This window comes from Scyliorhinus canicula, chromosome 2, assembly GCF_902713615.1.
Source record: "Scyliorhinus canicula chromosome 2, sScyCan1.1, whole genome shotgun sequence".
Lineage (NCBI taxonomy): Eukaryota > Metazoa > Chordata > Chondrichthyes > Carcharhiniformes > Scyliorhinidae > Scyliorhinus > Scyliorhinus canicula.
The window spans coordinates 176,669,964-176,696,591 of record NC_052147.1 but is presented as its reverse complement, the minus strand read 5'-3'; the positions used below and the strand labels follow the sequence as shown (position 1 = coordinate 176,696,591).

The 26,628-nt window shown below is 46.1% G+C and overlaps 1 protein-coding gene across 2 annotated transcripts in view; it reads right to left on the bottom strand.

The window, feature by feature from the left end:
• dnah7 (dynein, axonemal, heavy chain 7) overlaps positions 1–26,628 on the bottom strand; it is a 498,762-nt gene that overhangs the window by 128,366 nt on the left and 343,768 nt on the right. For both annotated transcript variants that reach the window (XR_005459743.1, XM_038789116.1), the window contains exons 46-48: positions 19,654–19,817; positions 18,227–18,381; positions 13,601–13,791 (exon numbers count right to left, since the gene is read on the bottom strand). Coding sequence is in view for 1 of the 2 variants with exons in the window: in XM_038789116.1 (XP_038645044.1) it covers positions 13,601–13,791; positions 18,227–18,381; positions 19,654–19,817 (510 nt within the window). In the remaining variant the exon portion in view is untranslated. The remainder of the gene's footprint in view (positions 1–13,600; positions 13,792–18,226; positions 18,382–19,653; positions 19,818–26,628) is intronic.

The window sequence follows — 26,628 nt, the reverse complement described above, 5'->3', positions numbered from 1 at the left end:
CACTAATTTAAGAATACTCAAGTTTTATTTTAGTGTTACTTTCCCAATGTGACAGGTTTATTTCCGTAATTAGTACACAATTATTATGTCATTTCGTACTAAATTCTATACTTATCATTTCATTGGAGGGGTGGTTATAATAAAATGTATACAATACGACTGCAACTTAAAAATAAATATCAAGACTCAAATATGGAGGTTTAATTACTTTATTTATATTTCCTTAAAATCAAGACTGCTTACTGCCAATGTTCTTAGTGCAATTAAACTGATCTATTGAGCATTTTATATTTTTTATTGACTGCATGATTATTGTGTATCTATAGAGTGCTATGTTTGATATATGATGTTAACTATGGTTAACTTACTATTTAACAGCATTGGTTGATTATCCATAGTGTTTCATGGAGAGTAAAGTCCAGTGTAGTTCAAGTTCACTTCAGGTGAAGTGGAGTTAGAAAAGAGGGAACACTTGGATCAGGGCACACAGATATTACAAAGAATTATGAAGCCATATATTTTTCCCTTATTTTCATATAATATTTTAATGTATTATTGCCATTTATAAGTAAATACAAAAGTAACAATTTCTCTCAAGTGTATGCGGAGGAGCTAGGACTTTGGTATCATTTTTGGTCCCATATATCATATCTACTCTATCACGTAGACCTCTGTAACATCCTCTAATTTCACCCCAGTCTTTCTTACCTCTAGATTTGATTCTTCTGAAGCACGTTTGGTTTTCCAAAGCACATTTGGTTGGCCTCACCCATTCTACATTTCGAAATGGAGTTCATCCAGAACACTACTGCCTGTGTCTAAATTCACAATTTGTCTCATTCACCCAACATCATGTGTTCGCTAGCCTTCATCAGCTCCAAGTTAAATGATACCTTAATTATAAAATTCTGAGCCTGGTTTTCAAATTCCCCCACAGCTTCACTCTTCCCTAGCTCTTCAATCTCCTATAGCCCAGAACCTTCTGAGATGTCTGCATTAGTCAAATGTTGGCCTCTCTAGCAACCCTAATTGTAATTGCTCCACCATTGGTGACCGTGGGTGCGATTCTCCGGCCTCATTACACTATCGCTCAAGCGAAACAAGGCCGGCGAATAGCAGGAGAGGCCAAAAACAAGAACGGCGCCAGGCAATGCAACTGGCCTGCTCCCATAGGTGAAATTGGATCTCGCCGTAGCGTGGCGAGAATACAATTAATGGAGCCACCCCATATCCAACAATCTCCTGTCATTCATTGGCCTCACCAGCAAGTGGTCACGCTGGAACTGGTTAGTACCCCTTTTTCAAAATGTGAACCTAGCGAAAGAGTTCTATGAGGAGACATTTTTGCTTACAGGCAAAGAGCCCGAGGGCACTGGGCTCTGCCACCCCTGTGCTCGATAGAGGTGGGGGACCTCAGCTGGGGGTGGGGAACCCTCTGCAGGGGTGGACTGCCATGGGAGGTTGGGGGGGGGGCAACCGGGGGCAACCACACCATGCCAACCCCTGGATCATGTGTACCAGTTCCAGGGGCAACCCTTGTCCCTGCCCGTCTGCCCCAATGACCACTCGTAACTCCCTCTGACTGCCAATGCCTCTGGCCGTGCGGCTGAAGGCTATTGCTAATAGGGAATTGGCAGTTGTGGTTAAGTGAGCACTTCACACAACCAAATTGATTCCAGTGGGTGGGTGGGCCATGTAGCATGTAAGAGTCGTTGCCTAGCATCCCAATCACACCTTGATGCCTGGACACTGCGGGAGGCGACATCACACACCAACAGCCAGCTTCCGAACTCCCAAGAGATGGGATACACTTCCTGGGATGGGAAACAGTTCCGGGGACATGTCCACAGCAGGAGGGTGGATAGGTGCCATGGGGAGGGGGAGATGCCTGGAGAGATGGACCAAAAGTTTGTATTTAAGCCCGTATTGTGGAAGAACGTGACAGAGGTGTCATAAAAATTGTGCACAAGAGTGTTTAACTTGTAATATAATTCCACTTTCCCGATGGTGCCTCCCCCAACTCCCAATTCCATCAGTGAGCCTCAATGTGCTTGGCCTTCCTGGCTATACCACGACAACTAAGTGTCTGCTCAGGATGCATATCAGAGGGGGGGCAGCCATCTGCATACCTTATCCTGTGGCGTCGATGCCCCTGGCGGGCATGCTCTGGAGGACTCTGCTCCACTCGTCAGCGGCACAGCCGTGCCGCCTTGTCCTGTGTGCTGACTGCAAGACATGGCCTCATCAGAGGGGTGGAACTCGGGGGAGCTGATGGCCACCATTCCCACTCCATGGGACAGGTCCTGCCACCTCCTCCCCGTCAGTGCCCATAAGGTCCTGGAGTTCATTGTGGGATGGAGGGACAGCTGGTTCTAGCCCTGGGTGCCCCTGCATTATTTGGCTCTGCCAGCCCTGACCATGGTTCCCCATGGTCTGCATTGTCCTGTCGACACCCTCGGCGATGCTCCTCAGTGACTGGGACATGCTCTGTTTAATGATATGTATAGTACAAGTGTAGTAAAGGGTTAACAAGAGACACTACATGTAACTCAACACTAGATGGCATTACTAAGTGATCATATTTAAGGCCGTGTCTCTAGGCATGCTGGAGAGAACTGTTGGAGATTTCAATATAGAAGGATAGTGTGAGGTTGAGTTATAGTGAAGTTTATAAATTAAAGATTATCACAGATGCAGTACTATTATTTCATTATCTGTTATTGAGTAAAGTGTGCAAACCTAATCAAGTTAAGCAGTGTAAAATAAATTAGTTTTCATTTAAACTTCAAGTTTTTATATTCTTTGTCAACACTACCTATCAGGCTGTCTTGGAGAACAAGACAAGTAATAGAACATGGTACCAGGATACTGCTGAAGTTATTCAGATAGAAAATAGTTAGACTCTAAAGAAAAGAGAACTAGCACATGACTCAAACTTCAAAGACAAGACTGCTTCCAGACCTGCTACTTCAATACACAGACAAGTCCCGAACTAATGGAGAAAGTTCAATTTCTACGACAGCTCAGGATTTCTATTAAACTGGAAAGTATTTAAGCAGCAATTTCAACTGTACCTTTCTGCATCAGATTTAGATGATGCCATTGATAACAGAAAACTTGCATTATTTTTAACAATGGCTGGACCACATAACTTTTCAATTCTCCACGGGAGAAGACAAAAAGAAATATGATATTGTCATTGAAAAATGTCATCTGCATTGTAGAGCTCAAATTAATGAGACATATGAAAGATTTATCTTTCAGAAGTGAGTGCAAAAAGATGGGGAATCTGTTGATTGCTTCATAACAGACTTGAGGCTCAAATCGCACAGACCTGTAATTTCTCTATATTGTCAAACACTATGATCAGAGATCAAATCATTTTTGGCATCACAGATGAGAAACTTAGAGAACATTTATTAAGGCAAAAAGATTTGAAATGAGAAGATGCGATTGAAATGTGTCGAATGAATGAATTATCTAAAAATCAGTACTCTGAAGTTCTGATATAAGAAAAGGGCGTGAAAACGCACCTTGAGGCCGACTGCGTTGGATCTGTGGTGCAGTTCAGAAAAATGCGTCTTTCAGACGCCAACCATACTGCGCATGCCTGACCTGCACATGTGCACTTAACCAAACAACGTGATTTGGATGAAGACCAATCTGTGCATGCATGAAAACAATTTGCGCGTGACGAAAGCAACGTTATGACGTGTAGATGTTATGGACATCCCACCCAAATAAAAAATGCCCAGCACTTGGAAAAACATGATCAAAATGTTGCAAACTTAATCACTTTGCTGTTCAGTGTAGAACACACTTAAATCTTCAAACTTAATTTTTACGTAGAGGGTGGTGAGTGCCTGGAACGCGTTGCCAGGGGAGGTTGTGGAAGCAGATACATATGGAATTCAAAAGACATCTTGGCAGACGCATGTAGGATGGGTATAGAGGGATATGGCACAAGACATGCTGATTGGCAAAGATTGATATCATGACCGGTACAGGCTTGGAGGGTCGAAGGGCCTGTTCCTGTGCTGTATTGTTCTTTGTTCTTAATGAACATACACATAAATATACAAAGTGATAACACCAATGCTGGTACCTCCAAAAATTAACAACACTGATAATGATATAGATGCTTATAAATTAGAAGATTCATTTTTTATGGGAATTATTGAGAAGTTCCACACAACTGTTAATGACACTTCCAATCCACAAATAGTACAATCGATTAACACGGAATCTGAATGGAACACACCATTACAAGTAAATGGTTCCGAGATTGTCTTCAAGCTGGACACTGGAGCTTCCGCAAACTTGATAAACACATGATTTATCATCACTTATTCATTGTCCTCAGATTCAGAAAACTGATTGCCAATTGCATGACTACAATGGTAACACGATTACCTCTTTAGGATCATGCTATCTCATAGTGACAAATCACAACATTGTGATATCCTTACGGTTCGAGATTGTTGAATCCAATAGATCTTCGCTATTAGGTGCACACGCCTGTCAGGATTTCACCTTGTTAAAATAATCTAATAAATAAGGACATAACCGATCTAATTCTAAACTGTGAGACCTGCCAGCGACCTGCCAGTGGAACCAATCAATTCAGAGTAAAGAAACACTTACACCTCATGCTCTTGAAAAGAATCCATGGTCAAAGGTTGACATAGATCGTTTTAACATTCATGGTCATGATTATATCCTAATCATCAATTATTTCTCAAACTATCCCGAAGTGACCAAATTGTCTGAATATATCTCAAAATCTGTGATTAAATCAACAAAGGAAATTTCTGCTTGTCATGGGATTCCTTGCAAAGTCATGACAGACAATGGATCTTGTTTTTATAGCTATGAGTGGTCAAAATTTGCTAATGCATACAATTTTACTCATTTAACTTTAAATCTTCTTTATCCACAATCCAATGGAATGGGTTGAAAATGACGTTCACATTGTGAAACAAATTTTCAGGAAAGCTCTTGACTCTGATTCAGATATGTTCTTAGCTTTATTGAATTACAGAGCTACTCCTCTTTCAACTGGTTTATCTCCTGCTCAATTGTTAATGAACAGAATGTTGCGTACAACTCTTCCATGTATTTGACTACCTAATCAAGATCTTCAGCCAGTCATTAAGAGAATGCAACATCAAAACAATTTTCAGGAGAAATATTACAATCAACATGCAAAATCACTGGAACCACGCAATCCAGGTGATCAAGTGAGAGTACAAATTCCCACTGGAGGATGGTCTGATCTAGCTAAGGTCATACATCAAGGAGCACCTCATTCCTACATTGTTCAAACAAATGATGATTCAATCATTGTTGCGAGCTGGCTGAGGTTGGCTGGGCAAGTGCAGCTTAACTGCTGCTCGACCTTGTTAACAGTGGGGTGACCCTTCATTTGCGGCGAGAAGCCCGTGAGGCCTCATCAAGTGGACCGATTTATGTTGAATAGCATTGCCGGCCTCAGTGGGCCGAGCGCCGGGAAGTTCGCCGCAATTCCCGTTCGCTACAACCATTGGGCCACGTGTCTTATGTTTCCTGGGTCCTAAGCTTTGTAATTACCACCTGAAACATCTCTCTCACTATCTTGCTTTCCTCCTTTCTGATGATCCTTAAAACTTATCTATTAATCAAGGTTATTGACCAAGGTTTTAGTCATCTGACATAATATTGTTTTTTTTTTAAAAGACAATTTTATTGAGGTATTTTTGGCATTGTAAACAGTAACAATATACATTAGTGTGCAGATACCAATTACAAAAAACATAGTGCAAATAACAGTACCACTCTCGCAGATAGACCCGCCTATTCTTCCCCCCCTACTCTACACTATTCCGCCCCCCCCCCCCCCCCCCCCACCCCCTGCTGACGATGAGTTCCCAGCGAAGAAGTCGATGAATGGTTGCCACCTCTGGGCGAACTCCGATAGTGATCCTCATAAGGTGAACTTGATTTTTTCCAAGCCGAGAAAGCTTGCCATGTCCGACAGCCATACTTCGGTCCTTGGGGGCTTTGAGTCCCTCCAGGCCAACAGTATTCGTCGCCGGGCTATCAGGGAAGCAAAGGCCACAATGTCGGCCTCTATCCCCTCCTGTACTCCTGGGTCTTCTGACACCCCAAAAATCACCACCTCTGGACTCATCGCCACCCTTGTTTTCAGTACCCGGGATATGACGTCCGCAAATCCCTGCCAGTATCCCCTGAGTTTTGGACACGACCAGAACATGTGGACATGGTTCGCTGGTCCTCCCCCACATCTAGCACACTTGTCCTCCAGCCCAAAGAATTTGCTCATCCGGGCCACCGTCATGTGGGCCCGGTGAACCACCTTGAACTGAATCAGGCCGAGCCTGGCACATGTTGAGGTTGCATTTACCCTCCTCAAAGCGTCTGCCCATACGCCTCCCTCCAACTCCCCACCAAGCTCCTCCTCCCACTTAAGTTTCAGTTCCTTGGTCCCTGTGTCCTCTGCTCCCATAAGCTCCTTATAAATATCTGAGACTCTCCTCTCCTACCTCACCCCTGGAAATTACTCTATCCTGGATCCCCCTTGGTGGAAGGCGTGGAAAGGACGGGACCTGTCTACGTACGAAATCTCGCACCTGCAAGTACAGAAAGTCGTTCCCCCTCGCCAGCCCGAACTTCTCCTCCAGCGCCCTCATGTTCGCGAAGCTCCCTTCCAGGAACAAGTCACCCATCCTTCCCACCCCCACCCTCCGCCACGCTCGAAACCCGCCATCCATCTTCCCCGGGACAAATCGGTGGTTGTCACATATTGGGGACCAGACCGACGTTCCCACTTCCCCCGCATGCTTCCTCCATTGGCCCCAAATCCGCAAAGCCGCCACCACTACAGGGCTGGTGGAGTACCTGGCTGGCGGGAGCGGCAGGGGAGCCGTGACCAGGGTTGCCAAGCTGGTGCCCCTGCACGAAGCAGCCTCCACCCGCTCCCAAACCGACCCCGTACCCACCATCCATTTCCTTATCATGGCTATGTTAGCCGCCCAGTAGTAGTTGCTGAGGTTCGGCAAAGCCAGCCCCCCTCGCTACGGTTTTGTTCCAACATCCCCCTCTTTACCCGCGGGGACTTCCCCACCCAAACAAATCCCAGGATGATTTTATTGATTCTTTTAAAGAAGGACCGCGGAATGGAAATAGGGAGACACTGAAAAATAAACAGGAATCTCGGGAGGATCGTCATCTTCACCGTCTGTACTCTCCCCTCTAGTGACAGCGGGAGTGCAGCCCACCTCCGAAACTCACTCCTCATTTGCTCCACCAGCCTGGACAAGTTCAACCTATGCATCTTACCCCAGTCGCGCACCATTTGTATCCCTAGATACCTAAAACTTTCCCCAAACAGCCTAAATGGTAGCTCCCTCAGCCTATTCTCCTGACCCCTCGCCTGCACCACAAACATTTCGCTTTTTTCCATGTTCAACTTGTAGCCCGAAAACCGGCCAAACTCCCCTAGGATTTCCATAATCCCGTCCATCCCTGTTGCTAGATCTGACACGTACAAAAGCAGGTCATCTGCGTAGAGTGAGACCGTGTGTTCTATCCTCCCCCTGACCATTCCCTTCCATTCCCTTGCCGCTTTCAGAGCAATTGCCAGCGGTTCTATGGCCAACGCAACAGCAGTGGAGAGAGGGGCATCCCTGTCTTGTCCCGCGGTGTAGTCTAAAATATTCGGATGTTGTCCTGTTCGTCCTTACACTAGCCTCCGGGGCCTGATATAGCAGTTTAACCCAGTCCACAAAGCCCTCTCCAAACCCAAACCGTCCCAGCACCTCCCATAAATAGTCCCACTCCACCTGGTCAAAAGCCTTTTTGGCATCCATTGCCACCACTACCTCCACCTCTCTGCCCTCCGTTGGCATCATAATCACATTGAGTAGCCTTCTTAGATTGGCTACTAGCTGCCTGCCCTTAACAAACCCCGTTTGGTCCTCCACAATCACGTCCGGTACACAGTCTTCGATTCTGGATGCCAGGATCTTGGTCAGCAGTTTAGCGTCTACACTAATCAGGGAGATTGGCCTAAAGGACCCACAGACCTCCGGATCCTTATCCCGTTTTAAGATCAGCGAGATGGTGGCTTGCGACATCGTCGGGGGTAGCACCCTATTGTCCCTCGCCTCGTTAAACAAACTAACCAGCACCGGCCCCAGTATATCCGCAAACCTTTTGTAGAACTCCACTGGATACCCATCTGGCCCCGGGGCTTTACCCGACTGCATGTACTTCAGGCCCCCCATTACTTCTTCAGCTCTAATTGGGGCCCCCAGCCCCTCTACCATCCCCCTACCCACCTTTGGGAAGGTCAGCCTATCAAAGAAGCGCCTCATCCCCTCCGGCCCCGTGGGGGGTTCCAAGGTATACAGCTTACTGTAAAAGACCCTGAATACCCTGTTCAGTCCTGCCGGGTCTCCCACCCGGTTCCCTGCCCCATCCAGTACCGTCCCTATCTCCCTGGCCGCCTCCCTCTTCCTAAGTTGCTGTGCAAGCATTCTGCTGGCTTTCTCCCCATACTCATACACCGCGCCCCTGGCCTTTCTGAGTTGCTCTACAGCCTTCGCAGTGGATAGCGCTCCCAGCTCCGCCTGCAGTCTCCGTCGTTCCCTAAGTAGCTCTGCCCTCAGGGAGTCCGCATATTCCCTATCCGTCCATATCATCTCCTGCACCAGTCTGTCCATCTCTGCCCTATCCGTTCTGTCCCTATGGGCTCAGATTGAGATCAGTTCCCCTCTCACCACCGCCTTCAGCGCCTCCCAGAGCACCGCTGCTGAGACTTCCCCTGTATCGTTGACCTGCAGGTAGTCCTGCATGCATTTCCACACTCTCTCACACACCCTCTCCTCTGCCAACAATCCCACCTCTAACCTCCATTGTGGGTGCTGGTAACTTTCTTTGCAGACCAGCAGGTCGACCCAATGTGGAGCATGGTCCAAAATAGTGATCGCCGAGTATTCTGTATCCCTCACCTCCTCCATAAAGTCCCGACTCATAATAAAGAAGTCAATACGAGAATAAAGTGAACATGTGAATAGAACGAGAACTCCTTCCCCGTCAGCCGGCGGATTCTCCAGGGGTCCCCCCCCCCCCCCCCCCATTTGTTCCATGAACCCTCTCAGTTCTCTTGCCATTGCCGGGACCCTGCCCGTTCTGGAGCACGATCGGTCCAGGTCGGGGTCGAGGACTGTATTAAAGTCCCCACCCATAATCAACTTGTGCGAATCCAAGTCGGGGATTTTCCCCAGCAGCCTTTTGATGAAATCTACATCATCCCAGTTTGGAGTGTAAACATTCACTAGGACCACCTTCACCCCCTCAAGCTTGCCCCGGACAATGAGAAATCTACCCCCCCCATCCGCAACTGTGCTGTCCGCCTCAAATTTAACCCGTTTGTTAATCATGATCGTGACCCCTCTGGTCTTAGCGTCAAGCCCCGAATGGAAGACCTGGCTAACCCAGCCCTTCCGTAATCTAATCTGGTCCGCCACTTTCAAATGCGTCTCCTGCAGCAACATTACATCTGCCTTCAGAGCCTGTAAGTGCGCGAACACACGTCTTCTTGACCGGCCCGTTTAATCCTCTAACATTCCAGGTGATCAGCCTGGTTGGAGGGCACCCTGCCGTTGCCCCCCCCCCCCCCCCCCCCCCCAACGCCGATCAGCCATCTCCCTTCTTGGGCCCACCCCTGCCCATGTGCCGTGCCTCCCCGGTCCGCCTCTTGGCAGCTCCCACCCCGACCCCTTCCCTGTTACCTGGTTCAGTTCCCTTCCTCGGCAGCAGATCATCCCCCCCCCCCCCCCCCCCCCAGCAACAACCCCTTGTAACCTAACCCCTGCCATATACTGGCTGTATAAACACACCCCACCTCGCTCCCGTTGACTAGCTCAAACAAGCTTGCCTGGTGGCTCTCAACTCCGGCGCCACCATGTCTCACACCTATTTCCACCCCCCCAGCCCATCAACACCACCTGCCCAGAGCAGCCCAGAGAGAAAACAAACAAAGAACAAAGCAACATTCCCAGAAGAAAAAAAAAGCAAAGAGAGCCCGAACAACCCCCCAGCACCCAACAGCTTACACTTTAACTATCACTTTGGCTTTAACTTTAAAAATTTCAAACAGACAAACACAAACACTAAAACAACCCCAATTTTAAATAAAAGAGCATGCCGAACGACATCGCTAACACGAAGGGCAATCTGTGAACAACTGCAGACATCCCTTAGTTACTCTAACTTGAGTCCATGGGTCCTCAGTTCGGCACCAGTCCATGCCCCTTAGCGAAGTCCATCGCTTCCTCCGGGTCGTCAAAATAATGTTGCTGTTCCCGGTATGTGACCCAAAGCCACGCCGGGAAAAGTAGCCCGAACTTGACCATTTTAAACAGAATCTCTTTCATTTGTCTGTAGGCTGCCCTCCTTCTGGCCACCTCCTGGCTCAGATCCTGGTAGATGCGCAGGACACTGTTGTTCCATGAGCAGCTCCTCATGCTCTTGGCCCACTGTAGAACCCGCTCCTTGTCCACGAACCTATGGAACCTGACCACCATCGCCGCCGCCCCCCCCCCCCCCCCCCCCCCCCTCGTCGTGGCTGCCTCTCCTGCACTCTGTGTGCCCTGTCCAGCTCCAACGGACGGGGGAAGAAATCATCCCCCACCAGCTTCTGCAGCATGTCTGCCACATATGCCATGGCATCCACTCCCTCGGCCCCCTCTGGGAGCCCAATGATTCTCAGATTCTGCCGGCGAGACCCGTTTTCCAGGACCTCCAGCTTGTCCATCAGCCTTGCTTACTGCTCCTTCAACTTACTAATTTCCACATCCGCTACCGTTTGGAAATCCGCCTGCTCTTCCACTGTCTTCTCCAGTGCCTGGACCTTCTTATCTTGAGCATCCAGCCTCTGGTCAAGTCGCTCCACTGCTTTCTGGAGCGGTTCCAAATTATCCCGCTTCAGTGCTGCGAAGCTCTCTTTCATGACCTGCAGCATGTTGTCCAGTGCTGCCTGGACCGTCCTTTCCGTGGTCCGTTCATCGGCCACCTTTCCTCCCACTTGAGCTTCCTCACCCCCTTTGTTCAGCCCCTTCTTCGCCTGTTTTCGCTCCCTTCTGCTCCTTAAGTCCATACAACTCTGTATGGATTCAGATCTAGGGTGCTATTGTTTTTCACTCCAGCCAGCGTTCAAAAGTTCAAAAAAGTCAGGGAAAAAGGTCTTAAAGCGGGAGCCACCAAATGTGCGACTTACTCCCTCATAGCCGCCACCGGAAATCCATCCTGACATAATATTGTTAATAATCTTTATTGTCACAACTAGGCTTACATTAACACTGTAATGAAGTTATTGTGAAAAGCAAATTACTGCGGATGCTGGAATCTGAAACAAAAGAGAAAATGCTGGGAAATCTCAGCAAGTCTGGCAGCATCTGTAGGGAGAGAAAAGAGCTAATGTTTCGAGTCCGATGACTCTTTACATCAGACTTGCTGAGATTTTCCAGCATTTTCTCTCTTGTTATTGTGAAAAGCCCCTAGTTGCCATATTCCGGCGCCCATTCGGGTACACAAAGGGAGAATTCAGAATGTCCAAATTACTTAATAGCACGGGAGGAAACTGGAGCACTGGAAACCCACGCAGACTCAGGAAGAACATGTAGACTCCGCACAGACAGTGACCCAAGCCGGGAATCGAACCTGGGACTCTGGCGCTGTGAAGGCATAGTGCTAACTACTATGCTACCGTGCTGCCCTTATGTGTCATACATCTTATATTGTTTTATAATGATTCTCCGAGGCGCCTTGGGATGCTTTATTATATTAAACGTGCTACAGAAATACAAGCATGGTCACTGTGAGTCATAAAACTGAGGTGCTGCAGCATCACAAATGGTGGATAGTTGTAATTGACATAATTAGATTCTGAAATGAAAGGAATTCATAGGAAATGCAGACCGACATAAGATTTTTATTTATTGTTACAATTGTGAGGTTTATATGATTATTATGTCTTAGCATTGTATCTTTTGTTTTATAAGTTTACTTTATTTTGGGACTGTAACTTTCAATCTAGGGTAGGAAAATGTGACATGTGTGGACTCTGGCTGACAGTAAACGTGGGCTGTTCAATTGTTAGAGATCTGAGGAAGGCTCAGATAGTTCCATTGAAATGGAGTGTAAGATATTTACACTTGGAACAATGACAGCAGTTTCTAAGTGCACAATGAATAGGCCCAGATGAGCCATCAATTGCACGAGAGACGAGTTGCTATACAAAAGTTAGGCTTTAATAAGCTAGAACTTAGCCCTGCGGTCGACTACAATAAAATGGACGACCGCCGGGTGTTCTGACTATTTATACCTTGGTATGGAGGCGTGGTTAACTCAGCCTCTCGACCAATCAGAGAGCCGTCACATGACTGGTCTCAACCAATCGGTCGAGAGGCACATGACCGACCAGGGCCAATGGTAAGCCGGTGTTCTGCATCCATGGCAGACAGCTATGCAAATCATACCACCGCAGGCCCCAAGTCTTCTAAGGTCTTAGAAGTGTTATAAATATTGCGTAGTAAATTGGTGCACTGTTAATTATGTCTTTACTTTTAGGGAACAAGGATAATTAATTAGCATTTGCACTACTTATGTACGCATCTCATGGGCGGGATTCTCCGTCCTGCCAGATTTCTGGTTCGACACGCCGGCGGGATTCTCTGTTTCGCAGGGTTGGTCAATGGGGTTTCCCAATGTGGGGCAGCCCCATGTCGTCTGGAAACCCCCGGGCTGCCGGCAAAATGGAGCATCCCGACGGCGGAGAATCCAGCCCAATGTGTTTTTTTTTGTTACAATGGGGAAGAGTTAGAGGAAGCCATTCTGAGAGCTGGTTACAGGTTTTCCTTTAAACCCAGGAATATCATAGACAGGCAGCATTTGTGGTTTTGTCATGTACAACCTGTACCCAACTAAGTAGAGAGCAAGAGATAGACAAAGGCACACCTGCATCTTAAGCAGAGAATATGCTGACACTATCATTCACTGCAGAGAACAGCAGTGTGAGCCCATGCTCAGATTGAAAATTGGTCTGTACGGAGTTAAAAGAGGCTGAAAGACTTGCCAAGCTTGAAACTAGAGAGAGGTCTACAGTGTAACCCTCACAATGAGGGCGAATTCTGCGATTGGAGGTCATCAACTGGGAAGGTAAAAATAAAGCAAACCATTGTAAGTTCTTGTGAACTGCTTGCTATAAGAATTGAAATTCCATGGAAAACGCAATGCATGCTCAGCAAACAGGAACAGTTATTTATAAAAGAAAATGCTGTTTAGTTATTTGATGGAGTAAACGTTTTAAAACTTGAAAATTTGTGTGTTTTTCTTTCAGCTTTAAAAGTTATCGGTCTCTACGTAGACATAACATTATTTATTATGAACATATATTGAAATTTGTGGCCATTGTGTAACTTGCAATAATGTGGTTAAATTGTGACACCGTAAAGGTGGCCTGGAAAGTTAACAATGACCAGGAATTAAACCGTAATCCAAAGCTAAGATGAGTACGATATTTCATAATATTTCAGACCTTGACAGATGTTTCTGGTAGGTAATGGGGGTTTCTCAACTTTGTTGTGATGTAAAAGCGGAAATCTGGGGCATATTCAATTGTGGAATCTCCCAGTCGAATGCACACACTTCCACCCTGCTTGAATGTTTGCTTAAGCAACAAAGGTTCCAGGATGGGATCTAGCTCCTCTCCAACATTCTCCAGCAAAACTGAAAAATTAAATCATTAACATTGACATTAACAAAATCCATATTTAGTTCTACAGTGAACTCTACATCATAACAATACATTTTCTAAGATAATTGCTCTTCGAGATGCAACAACGGCTCATTTCAGCTACTGTGTCCTTTTTTACCCTTTGGATACTGAGGGACAATTTCAAAATACTATTTCTTTAATGTCCATAAATTCCATTTGCTGTACATTCCCAGTAAAAACAAATCCAAATTAAACTGAGAGACATATAGAGGAACAAAAGACAAGCACGAAACCATACTGCAATCAAGATTGATCGGCACGTTTAACCACCGCATAGAGCTCGGCGCGGATCTGGGTGTGCTGGTTAAATAGCGGGAGGGGCCAAAATAAACATCTGCGCCATTCAGTTCGCCATATAACCGGCATGTTCCCTGCACACTCCCATGTCCAAACATGGCGAGAAGATCATTGATCCCAATTAGCACTAATCTCTATCTCATTAGCGAGATGGAAGTCCAATGTATTGGCCAATTTAATGTCCCAGGAACTAACCAATTCCCCAGCGAGAGATCATGCAGGCGTCATTCAGCACTCCTTTTTAAAAATGTGAAGCTGGCGCAATGGCTGTTGAGAGGGACCGAGGAGGTGAATAGCCATTTCCATTTTCCGGCATGCAACTCCGGAAATCTGCAAATATCTAACAATCATTTAGTGACAAAAATAGACAACCAAATTCAGCAGGTTACAGGAGAGTGATGAATGGGATATTAAAAAGGGAGCGTTGAATGATAAACTAGCACACTATTCCTACAATACAGGGACTGAAATTAATTCAAATACATTTCAGAATTTAAATACTTCATTGAGGACCTGAACCATTTATGGAATAGGGCCACTTTGATACTTTTCATTCCCGTAAGATTCAGGGTGAAGTTTAATTGAACATCTGAGTTGCCGTGTGTGCTCTGGACATGGTAGAGATAAACAGTTCTGAAATTGGGTAGCTTGTATTAGGGATTTTCTGAACTTGGCACAGATATTAGGGGCTGGTTTAGCTCACAAGGCTAAATCGCTGGCTTATAAAGCAGACCAAGCAGGCCAGCAGCACAGTTCCATTCCCGTACCAGCCTCCCCGGACAGGCGCCAGAATGTGGTGACTAGGGGCTTTTCACAGTAACTTCATTGAAGCCTATTCGTGACAATAAGCGATTTTCATTTCGAGGGGCTGGTTTAGCTCACAAGGCTAAATCGCTGGCTTTTAAAGCAGACCAAGCAGGCCCGCAGCACGGTTCGATTCCCGTACCAGCCTCCCCGGACAGGCGTCGGAATGTGGCGACTAGGGGCTTTTCACAGTAACTTCATTGAAGCCTACTCGTGACCATAAGGGATTTTCATTAATTTCATTCAGATATTAACTCAGTTGTGTTCAAAGCTTTATGACTACTACTGAGGGCCGAAGGTCAATCTCTGTGGACGCTTCTGCATGCTTTAATCTGGCCAGTTTCAACATTTGTGAGACCAGGGTGCCTTACAGGCACTGCATATTCGACCCAATGGACTGATGTAATCAGTGTAGATCAGCAACAACTCATAGACAGTGAGTTTGGAAGGTATAAGGAATCTTGAGAATTGAACATCTGTTTATTTGTTCCTTTTAGCATACTGTTGATTCGGCCATCCCACTTCCAAGTCAGGTTGAATAAGATTTTCAAGACTTTCACCTCTGTCAGGAAGTAATTGCCTAACTTTATGTAAACGGGCATGTGCTCATATCTACCAATGTCTAATCACGTGCGCTACATTGAGTCGCATTTAGCTGCATATGGTTTTCCTCACAGCATTTATTGAGAGGGTTGAGCATTTTCTGAACCTCATTGATTACACTAGCAGCCTAGACTCCCCGAATGTCATTCCATCCACTATTTCCTGAAAGAGACTATCATCAATTAGTATTTGGAAAGGAATTGGTCTTAGCCCAGTGCCCTGAGGCTCAGCTGTTAATTGAACACTTTTGGATACACAGCCACGATACCTGACACACTTGGGGAAGTCAGCAATTCACTGGGCAAGAATCTCATTTACAAATGGTTGCTTTGGTAGTGCAGAACTTGAGTAAAAGGTAAGGTAAAGTTGCCATAGTCCCAGATGACCATAGGCTGCTTTCCTCTTTGAGGAGGGAGAGCTGACTGGGGGTGACTTAGCCTGAGGATCACCACACCTCAGGCGAGGGATAAAGTTGGGAAGGCGGAACCTTTATGAATAATCTCAGCCGGTTCGGGAATTAAACCCACACTGCTGGCCACCCTCTGCATCACAAACCAGCTGTCGAGCCAAGTGAGTAAAGTATTGCTGAAAAAAAAGAGACATGTTGTAGCTTTTCATTTGTATTCATCAGCACACTTTGTGAGAATACCAGTGTGCGGAGGAAACAACAATTTACACTGCGTGAGAAGAGAATGCTGATTGCTTGGCAAATGGACCCTGATTGGTCGAGGCATTGGAATGGAAAACGCACAAGTCTGTCAGTCGCCATTCATTGGTGCATTCCCTATCTCTCAGTCCAGAGGTATATATATGATGGCGTGTAAGGCGACATTACCCTCTGGACCTGTGGCATCCTGATGATGTTGAAAAATCGTGCTGCCCAGGCATCTTTTGGGCTTGGTCCAGGTCAAAGTTTATATAGTCAGCTGCCAGGGCAAACAGGGCATCCGTGACTTCATAAATGAAGTTGTGGGTTGTAGGTTGGGAAATGCTGCATACATCCACGCTCAAGCCCTGGAATACACCCGAAGCGGACAATTTCAGAGCCGCGGTGACCTTGATGGCCACGGAGAGAGGATACCCTCCCCATCCATGTGGTGCTATGTCAACAAGCACATGGCACAGGTGCCGCACTGTCCCATTGTTGAGGCCGAGCCTCCTGCAGCACGCGCTGTCCTCAAACGACCAGCAACGCCTGTACACCTTGAGCTGTCACTGCCCTTCCCCTCTGGGTCCCTCCGTGGTCTGATGGGTGACCAGGTCCTCAGGGTGTGCGACGGGCCCCTGCACATGGGCTGCCGCCTCAAGCATCTGTCAATGATGCTGCCGCTGCCTTCTCCGACATCTAGCTGCCTCTGGCGACTGACAGACTGGTGCCTTTTCCATGTCAAGCAATCAGCATTCTCTTCTCACACAGTGTAAATTGTTGTTGCCCCCTCACACTGGTATTTTCACAAAGTGTGCTGATGAGTGCAAATGAAAAGCTACGGCATGTCTCTTTTATTTCAGTAATACTTCACTCACTTGGCTCATCCAATGAGTCGGTTGTGCTGGGGCCCCACCCTGGACCTGGACCTGGTTCAGATACACCTCCCAAATCCCCACCCACCACCCTGCTCCATTCCACTAAAATAACATGAACTATAAATACTAACAAACAAGAACTCTTTGTAACAAACAGAGAAACATATTTCTGGTTGGCACTTGTACAAATGAGAGACTTGCACCAGCCCAAGAAAAATAGGCAGATTTTCCTTTCCAGCACACCGGGCAAAGAGTTTGTGTGCAAATTCATTCATTACAAGTTTAGGTACTTGCTACACCCCATGAAAGATTGTACATCAAGCTGTAAAGAATATCACTAAAATATCAACAGTGTGGGAAGCTACCAATGGGCGGCACGGTAGCACAGTGGTTAGCACTGCTGCCACACAGCGCCAGGGACCCGGGTTCAATTCCGGCCTCGGGTGACTGTCTGTGGGCAGTTTGCACTTTCTTCCCGTGGCTGCTTGGGTTTCCTCCGGGTGCTCCGGTTTCCTCCCACAGTCCGAAGATGTGTGCAGTTTAGGTGGATTGGCCCAGTTAAATTACCCATTAGTGTCGAAAAGGTAAGGTGTGGTTACAGGGGTATGGTGGGGCTCTTTCAGAGGGTCAGTGCAGACTTGATGGGCTGAATGACCTCCTTCTACATTGTCGGGATTCTATGAATCTACTGGTAATGCTAACCAAGAGGGCTGTTCTGAATAAGAGAAGTTTGACTCTTTGTTTGACAGTTCTAGCCATGAAGATAATGGTGCCCAAATTCTAAACATGGATTAGCATTTTCTTTAAAATGTTGAATACCTTGATTTTTAACTATTATTTGTATAACTGTAAAGGAGAATTGTAAACAATTTATTACTAGTAATGACTATTGATTACCATACTAAATAGTGTTTTTAAAAAATAACATAATTTGTTGTTGTATCTCAAATGATAAGATTAATTGTTCTTATGCTTTCTAATTTCTCACAATAGTATTTTAAATTGCCAACCACATGCAGCTATTTTGTGCGCATGCTGAAAGAATGCCAGTTCAGTTATTTCCTATGTAAATTCAATCATACGTTTTAAGTTACTTTTCTTTATGATAAATTGCACCTCATTTAGGCAGTGTTTACAAACTGCATATCTGTAACTTACCAGGAGTGCCAAACTGAATGCAGTTTTCCAAAGTCCTTACAAAGTCAGCGTCACTGAGCTTAATCACATGAAGGCTGTTGGCTTTTTCCATATTTTTTACCCATTTATTCGCCTGACCTTGAGGATCTATCATTAATGGCCATCTTCGAGCATTCCTGCAGGGAGTCAAAGGTTTTATGCAACATTAAAGGTGCGATTTGCATTTAATTTCTATTAATTGGATGTAATATGAATAGAACTGTAACAGAAAACAACATGATGTTAACAAAATAGTTTGATTTTATGACTCCTCAACATACTTTAAAAAGGTATGGCAGAATCAAATATTCATTATATTGTGAAGAAAATTACAAAATCATATTACCTTAAGGGACATAGCAAGTGAAAACAGCAATAGAACAAAATTGGAAAAATATATAAATGCCAGGATTTAGAATCTAAAGACTACGCAACCACATTTAGATATGGTGATCATTATTTGAGACAAGGTAAAGTTCATACAGGCAGGTAAGCTAAATGTACTTTCTTAAACCCTTCTTCCTTGCCCCCTCCATCCCATATAAGTTTGAGGAGTCCATGGCCTTATTTGTTTTAAGATTTAGACCATTTGATTATTTGCTTTTACTGCTTCCTTCTCTTCCCTAACCCACCAAGTCAAAATTCCCCTCAATTTTTCCCCTGCCCTAACCTTTCTTTAATTTTTCTCCTATTTCCCTTCATGTTCATTCTTATCTATGGAACCCAACTCCTGCTCCATTGACCCTCTTCTATCGAACTACTGATTATCTAACTGCTGTTCCTGTCCCTCATGTTAGCGGATATTGGGCGCAACTGTGCGGGAGGAGGCCTTAAATTGCCTGAGAGGTCTCTCGCGGGATTTTTGATGCTGGGAACGCCTCGTGAGATTTAACAAGATCTTGAGAGATGTTAGGCCTTACTGGGTGGGATCGATATTTGCATATTTAACTGATCAGTTAACCTCACTTAAATTTGATCACGCCATAGTCTCCCAAGGCCCAGGACCGAACGGCTGCACCTGGAAGACCATGTCATGACACTATTTAGCATTGGTCCGCACAAACAAGGACCAGGCATAACAGCACCTGGGGGGTCTCCCAGGCCATCGCAAGTCCCTGATGGTCAGGCTCTGGGCAGGGTGGTATCTAGGCACTGCCAGTCTGGTGCCTTGGCACTGTTGCCTGGGCACCCTGGCAGTGTCAGCCTGCACTTCCAGGGTGCCCAGGTGGCTCTACCAGGGTGCCAAGGTGATAGGTTGTTCATGCCGGGTATTGGGCCCGAGGGTGCCCTGCCCTTATGAGGTTGCTAGTTTTAAATTCTAGAAGCAACCTACAAGCAAAATGATTAATTGCAAGGCTTCATCTATACTACCTGTTTGGTATCATTTATATCAACTGTTTGCTACTTACGATATGATGATACCATTGTCAATGGAAAAACTGTCAGTAGGTAATCCAGCAATATTCCAAGTTCGAATTTTTACAGCATCCCCCAAAGTAGTTGTCAGAGAGAAATCGTCAGAACATGGGATTTGCATTGCCTTGCACTGTTCCACCCATTTATCTGTTTGGAGCTACAAATAATCAGAAGTCACAATTAAGATGAGTACCAAAGTCAAAGTACAGGAAAGTGGTAAGCATGAAGCATATTATGAGTGCACTGGATAATGAAAAAATATTGATGGTAAAAAATGGTTGCTTTGCTTCATGGAATTCTGGATGACTCAAACTGTCAAATTCCCTAAATATGCTATGTTAGGAGTTGGAACACAAGTCCACGTTTAAATGATGAAGCAGGTGGGTGGGGATGAGGGTTGCAGTTCCAAATCCTCACTGACATATTCCTGACCTCTGGCACAATGCTGTGATGAGGCCAGTGACTCTAGAACTTACATGACTATTTTTGATAAAATTATCATGACAGAACCTGGAAAACATGGGGTGGGATTTTCCCTTCTGACAGCAGAGTGTTGACGTCGTTGTAAAAACTGGAGAGTTTAACGATGGCGTCATTAGACCGCTAAGTATAGCGATCCTCTGCCCTACAGGAGGCCAGCACGGCACTGGAGTGACCCACTCCGCTCCAGCTGCCGATACCAGCGTCAAATGGGCAATGTGGGTCTGCACACGCGTGCTGTGACTGGCGCGAATGCGCGCTGTGACCGACGCGCACATGCGGTAGCTTCCTTCTCCGCGCCGGTCCGCCGCAACATGGCGTAGGGCTACTGGGACTTGCGCGAAGTAAAAGGACTCCCACCAGGAGAGGCCAACCCACGATTGGGTGGAGGTCCATCCCGACAGGATGGACGCCGAGGCGCCGCTGGGTAAGACCAGATGTGAACGGCGCCGGCGGGACTCGGGCTTTTTTGGCGGCCACTCGACCCATCCCAGGCAGAGAATCGCTTGGGGGGGGAGCGCGTAGAGCGGCCCCCTCCTGCCTCCGAACCGGCATGGGCTGAGAGAATCCCGCCCAGAACTCCAGAAATCAATGATCAAGACACAGTTGCAACAAATGCTGACAAATACCTTTCAGACACATTTACAGAGGAATTCTGACTGTACTCAAACATTTCATCTTCCTGGCCCAATATAAACCTTTAAAAAAATCAGGACGTTCCTGAATCTGCCAATCTTTGACTCTGGGTTTCCCTGCCAAGGTAGTAACATCACTTTGGCTGATTAAAATGAAAGACCCTGACTTTTGAAATTCAATGAAGTCATTACCTACTTGGAGCTCTGCTGAGACACATGATGGTATTTAAATTCCCACACAACACTCCATATGGTTAATTTAAAATTGAGGCCTTACAATTACCCCAGTAGGCTATCTGCTGCTTGAAATTGGGTGGGATTCAAGAGACATAGAACACACAGTGCAGAAGGAGGCCATTTGGCCCATCGAGTCTGCACCGACCCACTTAAACCTTCACTTCCACCCTATTCCCATAACCCAATAACCGCTCCTAGCCTTTTGGACACTAAAGGCAATTTATCATGGCCAATCCACCTAACCTGCACGTCTTTGGACTGTCGGAGGAAACCCACACAAACACGGGGAGAACGTGCAGACTCCGCACAGACAGTGACCCAAAGAACGATGGTACTTTCCACTTGGTTGGCCCTCCATTGGTCATAGGGTGCCCCAAAAGGAGAATCCCAGCACCTTTCCCCCTCACCCCCCACGCCCCAACAACAGAGAAATCCCCTTGGCTGAATCTCGTATTTAAAAAGCTGTTGCAAATCTCGCAGACATGACGTCAGCGAATAATGAATATTTAGTGAGGGAGGATCATGTGACGGGTTGCCTCCTCAGAATATTGACATGCAGGTAAATCTATTCAAATGAGGTATTCGCCTCATGATGGCGCCAGTGAGGGCTGGGGACAATCGTGAAACGAGATCTCCCTGAGAATACCGTTTCCCGATTCTCGCAGGATGTTCTGGCCGCGCCGCCAATCCCATGCACGGCTAGTGCAGGTTCAAATCACCCCCACTGCACGTTAAGGATGAATGTTAGGGTTTTTTTTATTGCAACCATTATATGGTCCAGATAATAGATGGTGTATCTCAGGAAGGGATCAGCTATTCCAATGACACTGGTATGTCCAGATCTACAATTGAATGTGAAACACAGATCATGGAACAGAGTGCTTGTAAACAGCGTGTTAAATTTAAGAATTAGGTGGAATTTTAATTTCAGTGCAGAGTGGGGAGGAGGTGCTGCTTTTTTATTATTTTTGTTTTGCCTCCAATAGTTGGTGAATGTTTTCTCTTTTGTTTCTAAGCTGGAATTGTACCTTGGTATTGCTTTAATAAATTAGTAACTAACTAATCAGAAAACAAAATATGGTAGACAGACATGATACGGCAAGTGCTGTGCCATAACTTATTATTTGGCTAATGGTAAAATTCTTGGCAGTGTGGATGAGCAGAGGGATCTCGGTGTCCATGTACATAGATCCCTGAAAGTTGCCACCCAGGTTGATAGGGTTGTGAAGAAGGCCTATGGTGTGATGGCCTTTATTGGTAGAGGGATTGAGTTCCGGAGCCATGAGGTCATGTTGCAGTTGTACAAAACTCTAGTACGGCCGCATTTGGAGTATTGCGTACAGTTCTGGTCGCCTCATTATAGGAAGGACGTGGAAGCTTTGGAACGGGTGCAGAGGAGATTTACCAGGATGTTGCCTGGTATGGAGGGAAAATCGTATGAGGAAAGGCTGATGGACTTGAGGTTGTTTTCGTTAGAGAGAAGAAGGTTAAGAGGTGACTTAATAGAGGCATACAAAATGATCAGAGGGTTAGATAGGGTGGACAGCGAGAGCCTTCTCCCGCGGATGGAGGTGGCTAGCATGAGGGGACATAGCCTTAAATTGAGGGGTAATAGATATAGGACAGAGGTCAGAGGTGGGTTTTTTACGCAAAGAGTGGTGAGGCCGTGGAATGCCCTACCTGCAACAGTAGTGAACTCGCCAACATTGAGGGCATTTAAAAATTTATTGGATAAGCATATGGATGATAAGGGCATAGTGTAGGTTAGATGGCCTTTAGATTTTTTTTCCATGTCGGTGCAACATCGAGGGCCGAAGGGCCTGTACTGCGCTGTATCGTTCTATGTTCTATGTTCTATAACTCCGACATGTGAGAGTTGTGAAGGGTATTGTGATCTCAGAAAATTCTATCTGTGCTAAGTGTCTGCAGCTCAAGCAACTTAGGTTCAGAGGTGTTGAGTCCAATCTGTAGACATTGAGGACATCAGAGAGGTGGACAGTTACCTAGGTACTTTGCTTCAGAAGGCAAACACACCCCTTAGATTAAATAGAGCTTTAGAGTTGGTTAATGGTCAGGGACAGGACAGTGTACCTGCGATCAGGTAGATATGGGGGACCCAGGATGTTGTGATGACCATTGCTCTTCACTTGGACCAACAGGTAAGAGGTACCTTCTATTTGTGTATGAGAAGAAGGACTGCAGCGTGCATGGGCAAATTGACCATAACACAGGTCAAATAACAAATTGCCATAGTGCAGTAAGTAATTCAAGAATATGAGTGACAAAGAATGTGGCAGTGAAAGAAAACAGTATAGGCAAGAAGACAGATAGTTCTCTGCAGCCGTGACAGGAAGTTCTGAAAATTATGTTGCCTGCCTGGTGCCAGGAGTAAATCGGTCTTGTGGCTTGAATCAAACTTGGGACAGGACTGACTTTGGGGATGGCAAACAGAATTTGGAGATTCTTTCCAAACCCACTCATGGGTTGGGGGTGGTAGAAACAGTTACTCATTGGAATTTTTATTGGGACACCTAAGTAACTGGCAAGGAGACACTTTCTCCATCCAATTAAGGGTGGTGGGTGAACTCTTGAATTTGGAGGGCCAACAAGTAATCTTCCAGCTTGAGAGAAGTAGCAGGCTGTAATGGTATGTTTGACATGGAGACATCCTATCTATAACTTCTTAAATTTTTAATTAAAAGCATTATTCTTGCAGCCAGGCCGCCCCGGTTGGAGGAAACTTGGTATACGTAATCAGGAAAATGCTGGATTCACTTCTTAAGGAAGTCTTAAGAATGTACTTTCAGGCTCTGAATGTTTGCAGCATTCATAACAAGATGGATAAATTGAACATGCAAATAAAAATAAATTAGTATGATGTGATAGCTTTTACAGAATATGCTTACAAGGTGATTGTGAACTGAATATTCAAGAGCATTGACATTTTACAACAGGAGGAAAGGAAAAAAGGGTGGGGTAAACTTTATTAATAAAGGATTATATCAGATACGGGATCAGTTTGGGTGGAGATAAGGAATGGTAACAGTAAGGAGTCAATGGTCAGAGTGGCTAATAGACTCCATAATAGATGTTACTCAATAGGGCAGAGTATACATAAAGAAATAACGGCGTCTTGGAAGTACGTTAATAATTGTGGGTGACTTCAATCTTCACATTGATTGATTGGACAAATCAGATTGGCAAAAGTAGCTTTAAGGATAAGTTCAGAGAGTGCATTAAGCCAGTTTCTTAGAAAAATACATTCTGGGACCCAACCAGGGAGCAAATAATTTTGGGCCTGGTAATGTGTAATGAGATAGGAGTGCAGTAATGGATCCTCGAGGCAAGAGTAATCATAACATAATAGAATTTAACATTCAGTTTGAGAGTGAGAAATGTGGGTCCATTACTGGTGTCTTAACTTAGGACCCAGGTGAGAAATCATGGTCTCTGATGTTTCTCCTGTTTCCAGGATATTTATTACACCACTCCACCAAACAATTTTGCTCAATCATGCACCAACACCCCACTCCCCCCATTCAAGTGTCATTATGCAATTTTCTTTAAGTTCCTCACGTTCTGGAATTTTTTGAGGTTGTGACCAGTAAAGCACACAAGCTGAACCAGTGGATATTGTGTACCTGGACTTTCAAAAGGCTTTTAACAAGGTCCCATACAAAAGATTAGCGAGCAAAATTAAAGCTTATGTATTGGCGGTAATGTATTGACATGGATAGAGAACTGGTCGGCAGACAGGAAGCAGAGGGGGGGGAATAAATAGCTCCTTTTCAGAGTGGTAGGCAATGACTAGTGGGATACTGCAGGGTTCAGTGCTGGGACCCCAGCTGTTCACAATATACATTAATGATTTGGACAAAGGAATTGCATGCAATATCTCCAAATTTGTGAACGACACTAAGCTGGGTGGCAGTGTGTGCTGTGAGAAGGATGCAAAATGACTTGGGCAGGCTGGCTGAATGAGCAAATACTTGGCAAATGCAATATAATGCGGGTAAATGTGAGGTTATCCACTTTGGTGGCAAAAACAGGAAGGCAGATTAGTATCTGAATAGTGGCAGTTTAGGAAAAGGGGAAGTGCGTCAAGACCTGGGTGTCATGGTGGAACAATAGCTGAAGGTTAGCGGCAGGTACAGCAGGCGATGAAGAAAGCTAAAGGCATGCTGGCAGGCATTCATAACAAGAGGACTTGAGTATAGGAGTAGGAATGTCTTGCTGCAGTTATACAGGGCCTTGGTGAGGCCACACCTTGAGTATTGTGTGCAGTTTTGGTCTCTTAGTTTAAGGAGGATGTCCTATTGAGGGTGTCCAGCAAAGGCTCACCGTACTAATTCCTGGGGTGGCAGGACTGACATATGAAGAAAGACTGGATCGAATGGTTTTGTACTCACTAGAGTTTAGAAAAATGAGAGGGGCTCTCATCGAAACATTCTGGGCAGAATTCTCCCCCCCCCCCCCCCCCCCCCCACGCCGGGTGGGAGAATCGCCGGGGCGCCGCGCGAGTCCCGCCACGCCGACCCGGCACCCGCACGCGATTCACCCACTCCCCCCAAACCGGCGCGGCGAGATTCACGGCTGGCCGCTGGGAGAATTGCCGCTCACCGTTTGTAACGGGCGAGCGGCGATTCTCTGGCCCGGATGGGCTGAGCGGCCTGCCCAATACGACGGGTTTCCTGCCGGCGCCGTCCACACTGGTCGCTTCCGGCAGGAACAGCAAGTGAATGCTGGGGGGGGCGGCATGTTGGGGGGGGGGGGATCCAGCACCGGGGGGGGCCTCAAAAGGGGTCTGGCCCACGATCGGTGCCGACTGATGGGCGGGCCGGCCTCTCTGAAGGAGGAACTCCTTTCCTCCGCCGCCCCACAAGATCTATCCAACATTTCTTGCGGGGCGGCCGCGGGGAGGACGGCAACCACACATGCGAGGAACGGCCTCCGCGCCGGAGTGAAACACTGCGGTTTTTACTCCGGCGTCAGGACTTAGTCTCCCAATGGGAGAATTTTGGCCATAATATCCTGATGGGACTGGGCAGGCTGGATGCGGGAAGAATGTTCCCGATGTTTTGGATGTCCAGAACTAGAGGTTACAGTCTAAGAATAGGGGAAGCCACTCAGGATTGAGATGACAAAGAACCTCTTCTCTCAGAGGGTTGTGAACTTGTGGAATTCTCTACCGAAAGCTGTTTGGGCCAGTTCATTGGATATATTCAAGCGGGAGCTGGACATGGCCCTTGCAGCTAATGGGATCAAGGGGTATGGAGCGAGTACTGAATCTGTATGATCAGCCATGATCATATTGAATGGTGGTGCAGACTTGAAGGGCCGTATGTCCTACTCCTGCACCTATTTTCTATGTTTCAATCAAAGCCTCCGTGTATTTTGAATGTTTGCTATTTTAATTTCATTATTAATATGATGAGTGTGTCTCAGTTTTTATGACAAGAAGTGAATGTGCTCAAGAGTTTATTTTAAAAAGTAAGAAACTAATTGGCTTGAAATCAAAAAACAAACCTTTGATCCTACTTATGTCAAGACAGCTAAGTTTATTTACATGTGTGGGCTTGGGTGGGGTGCTCTTTCCAGGGACTGGTGTGGACTCGA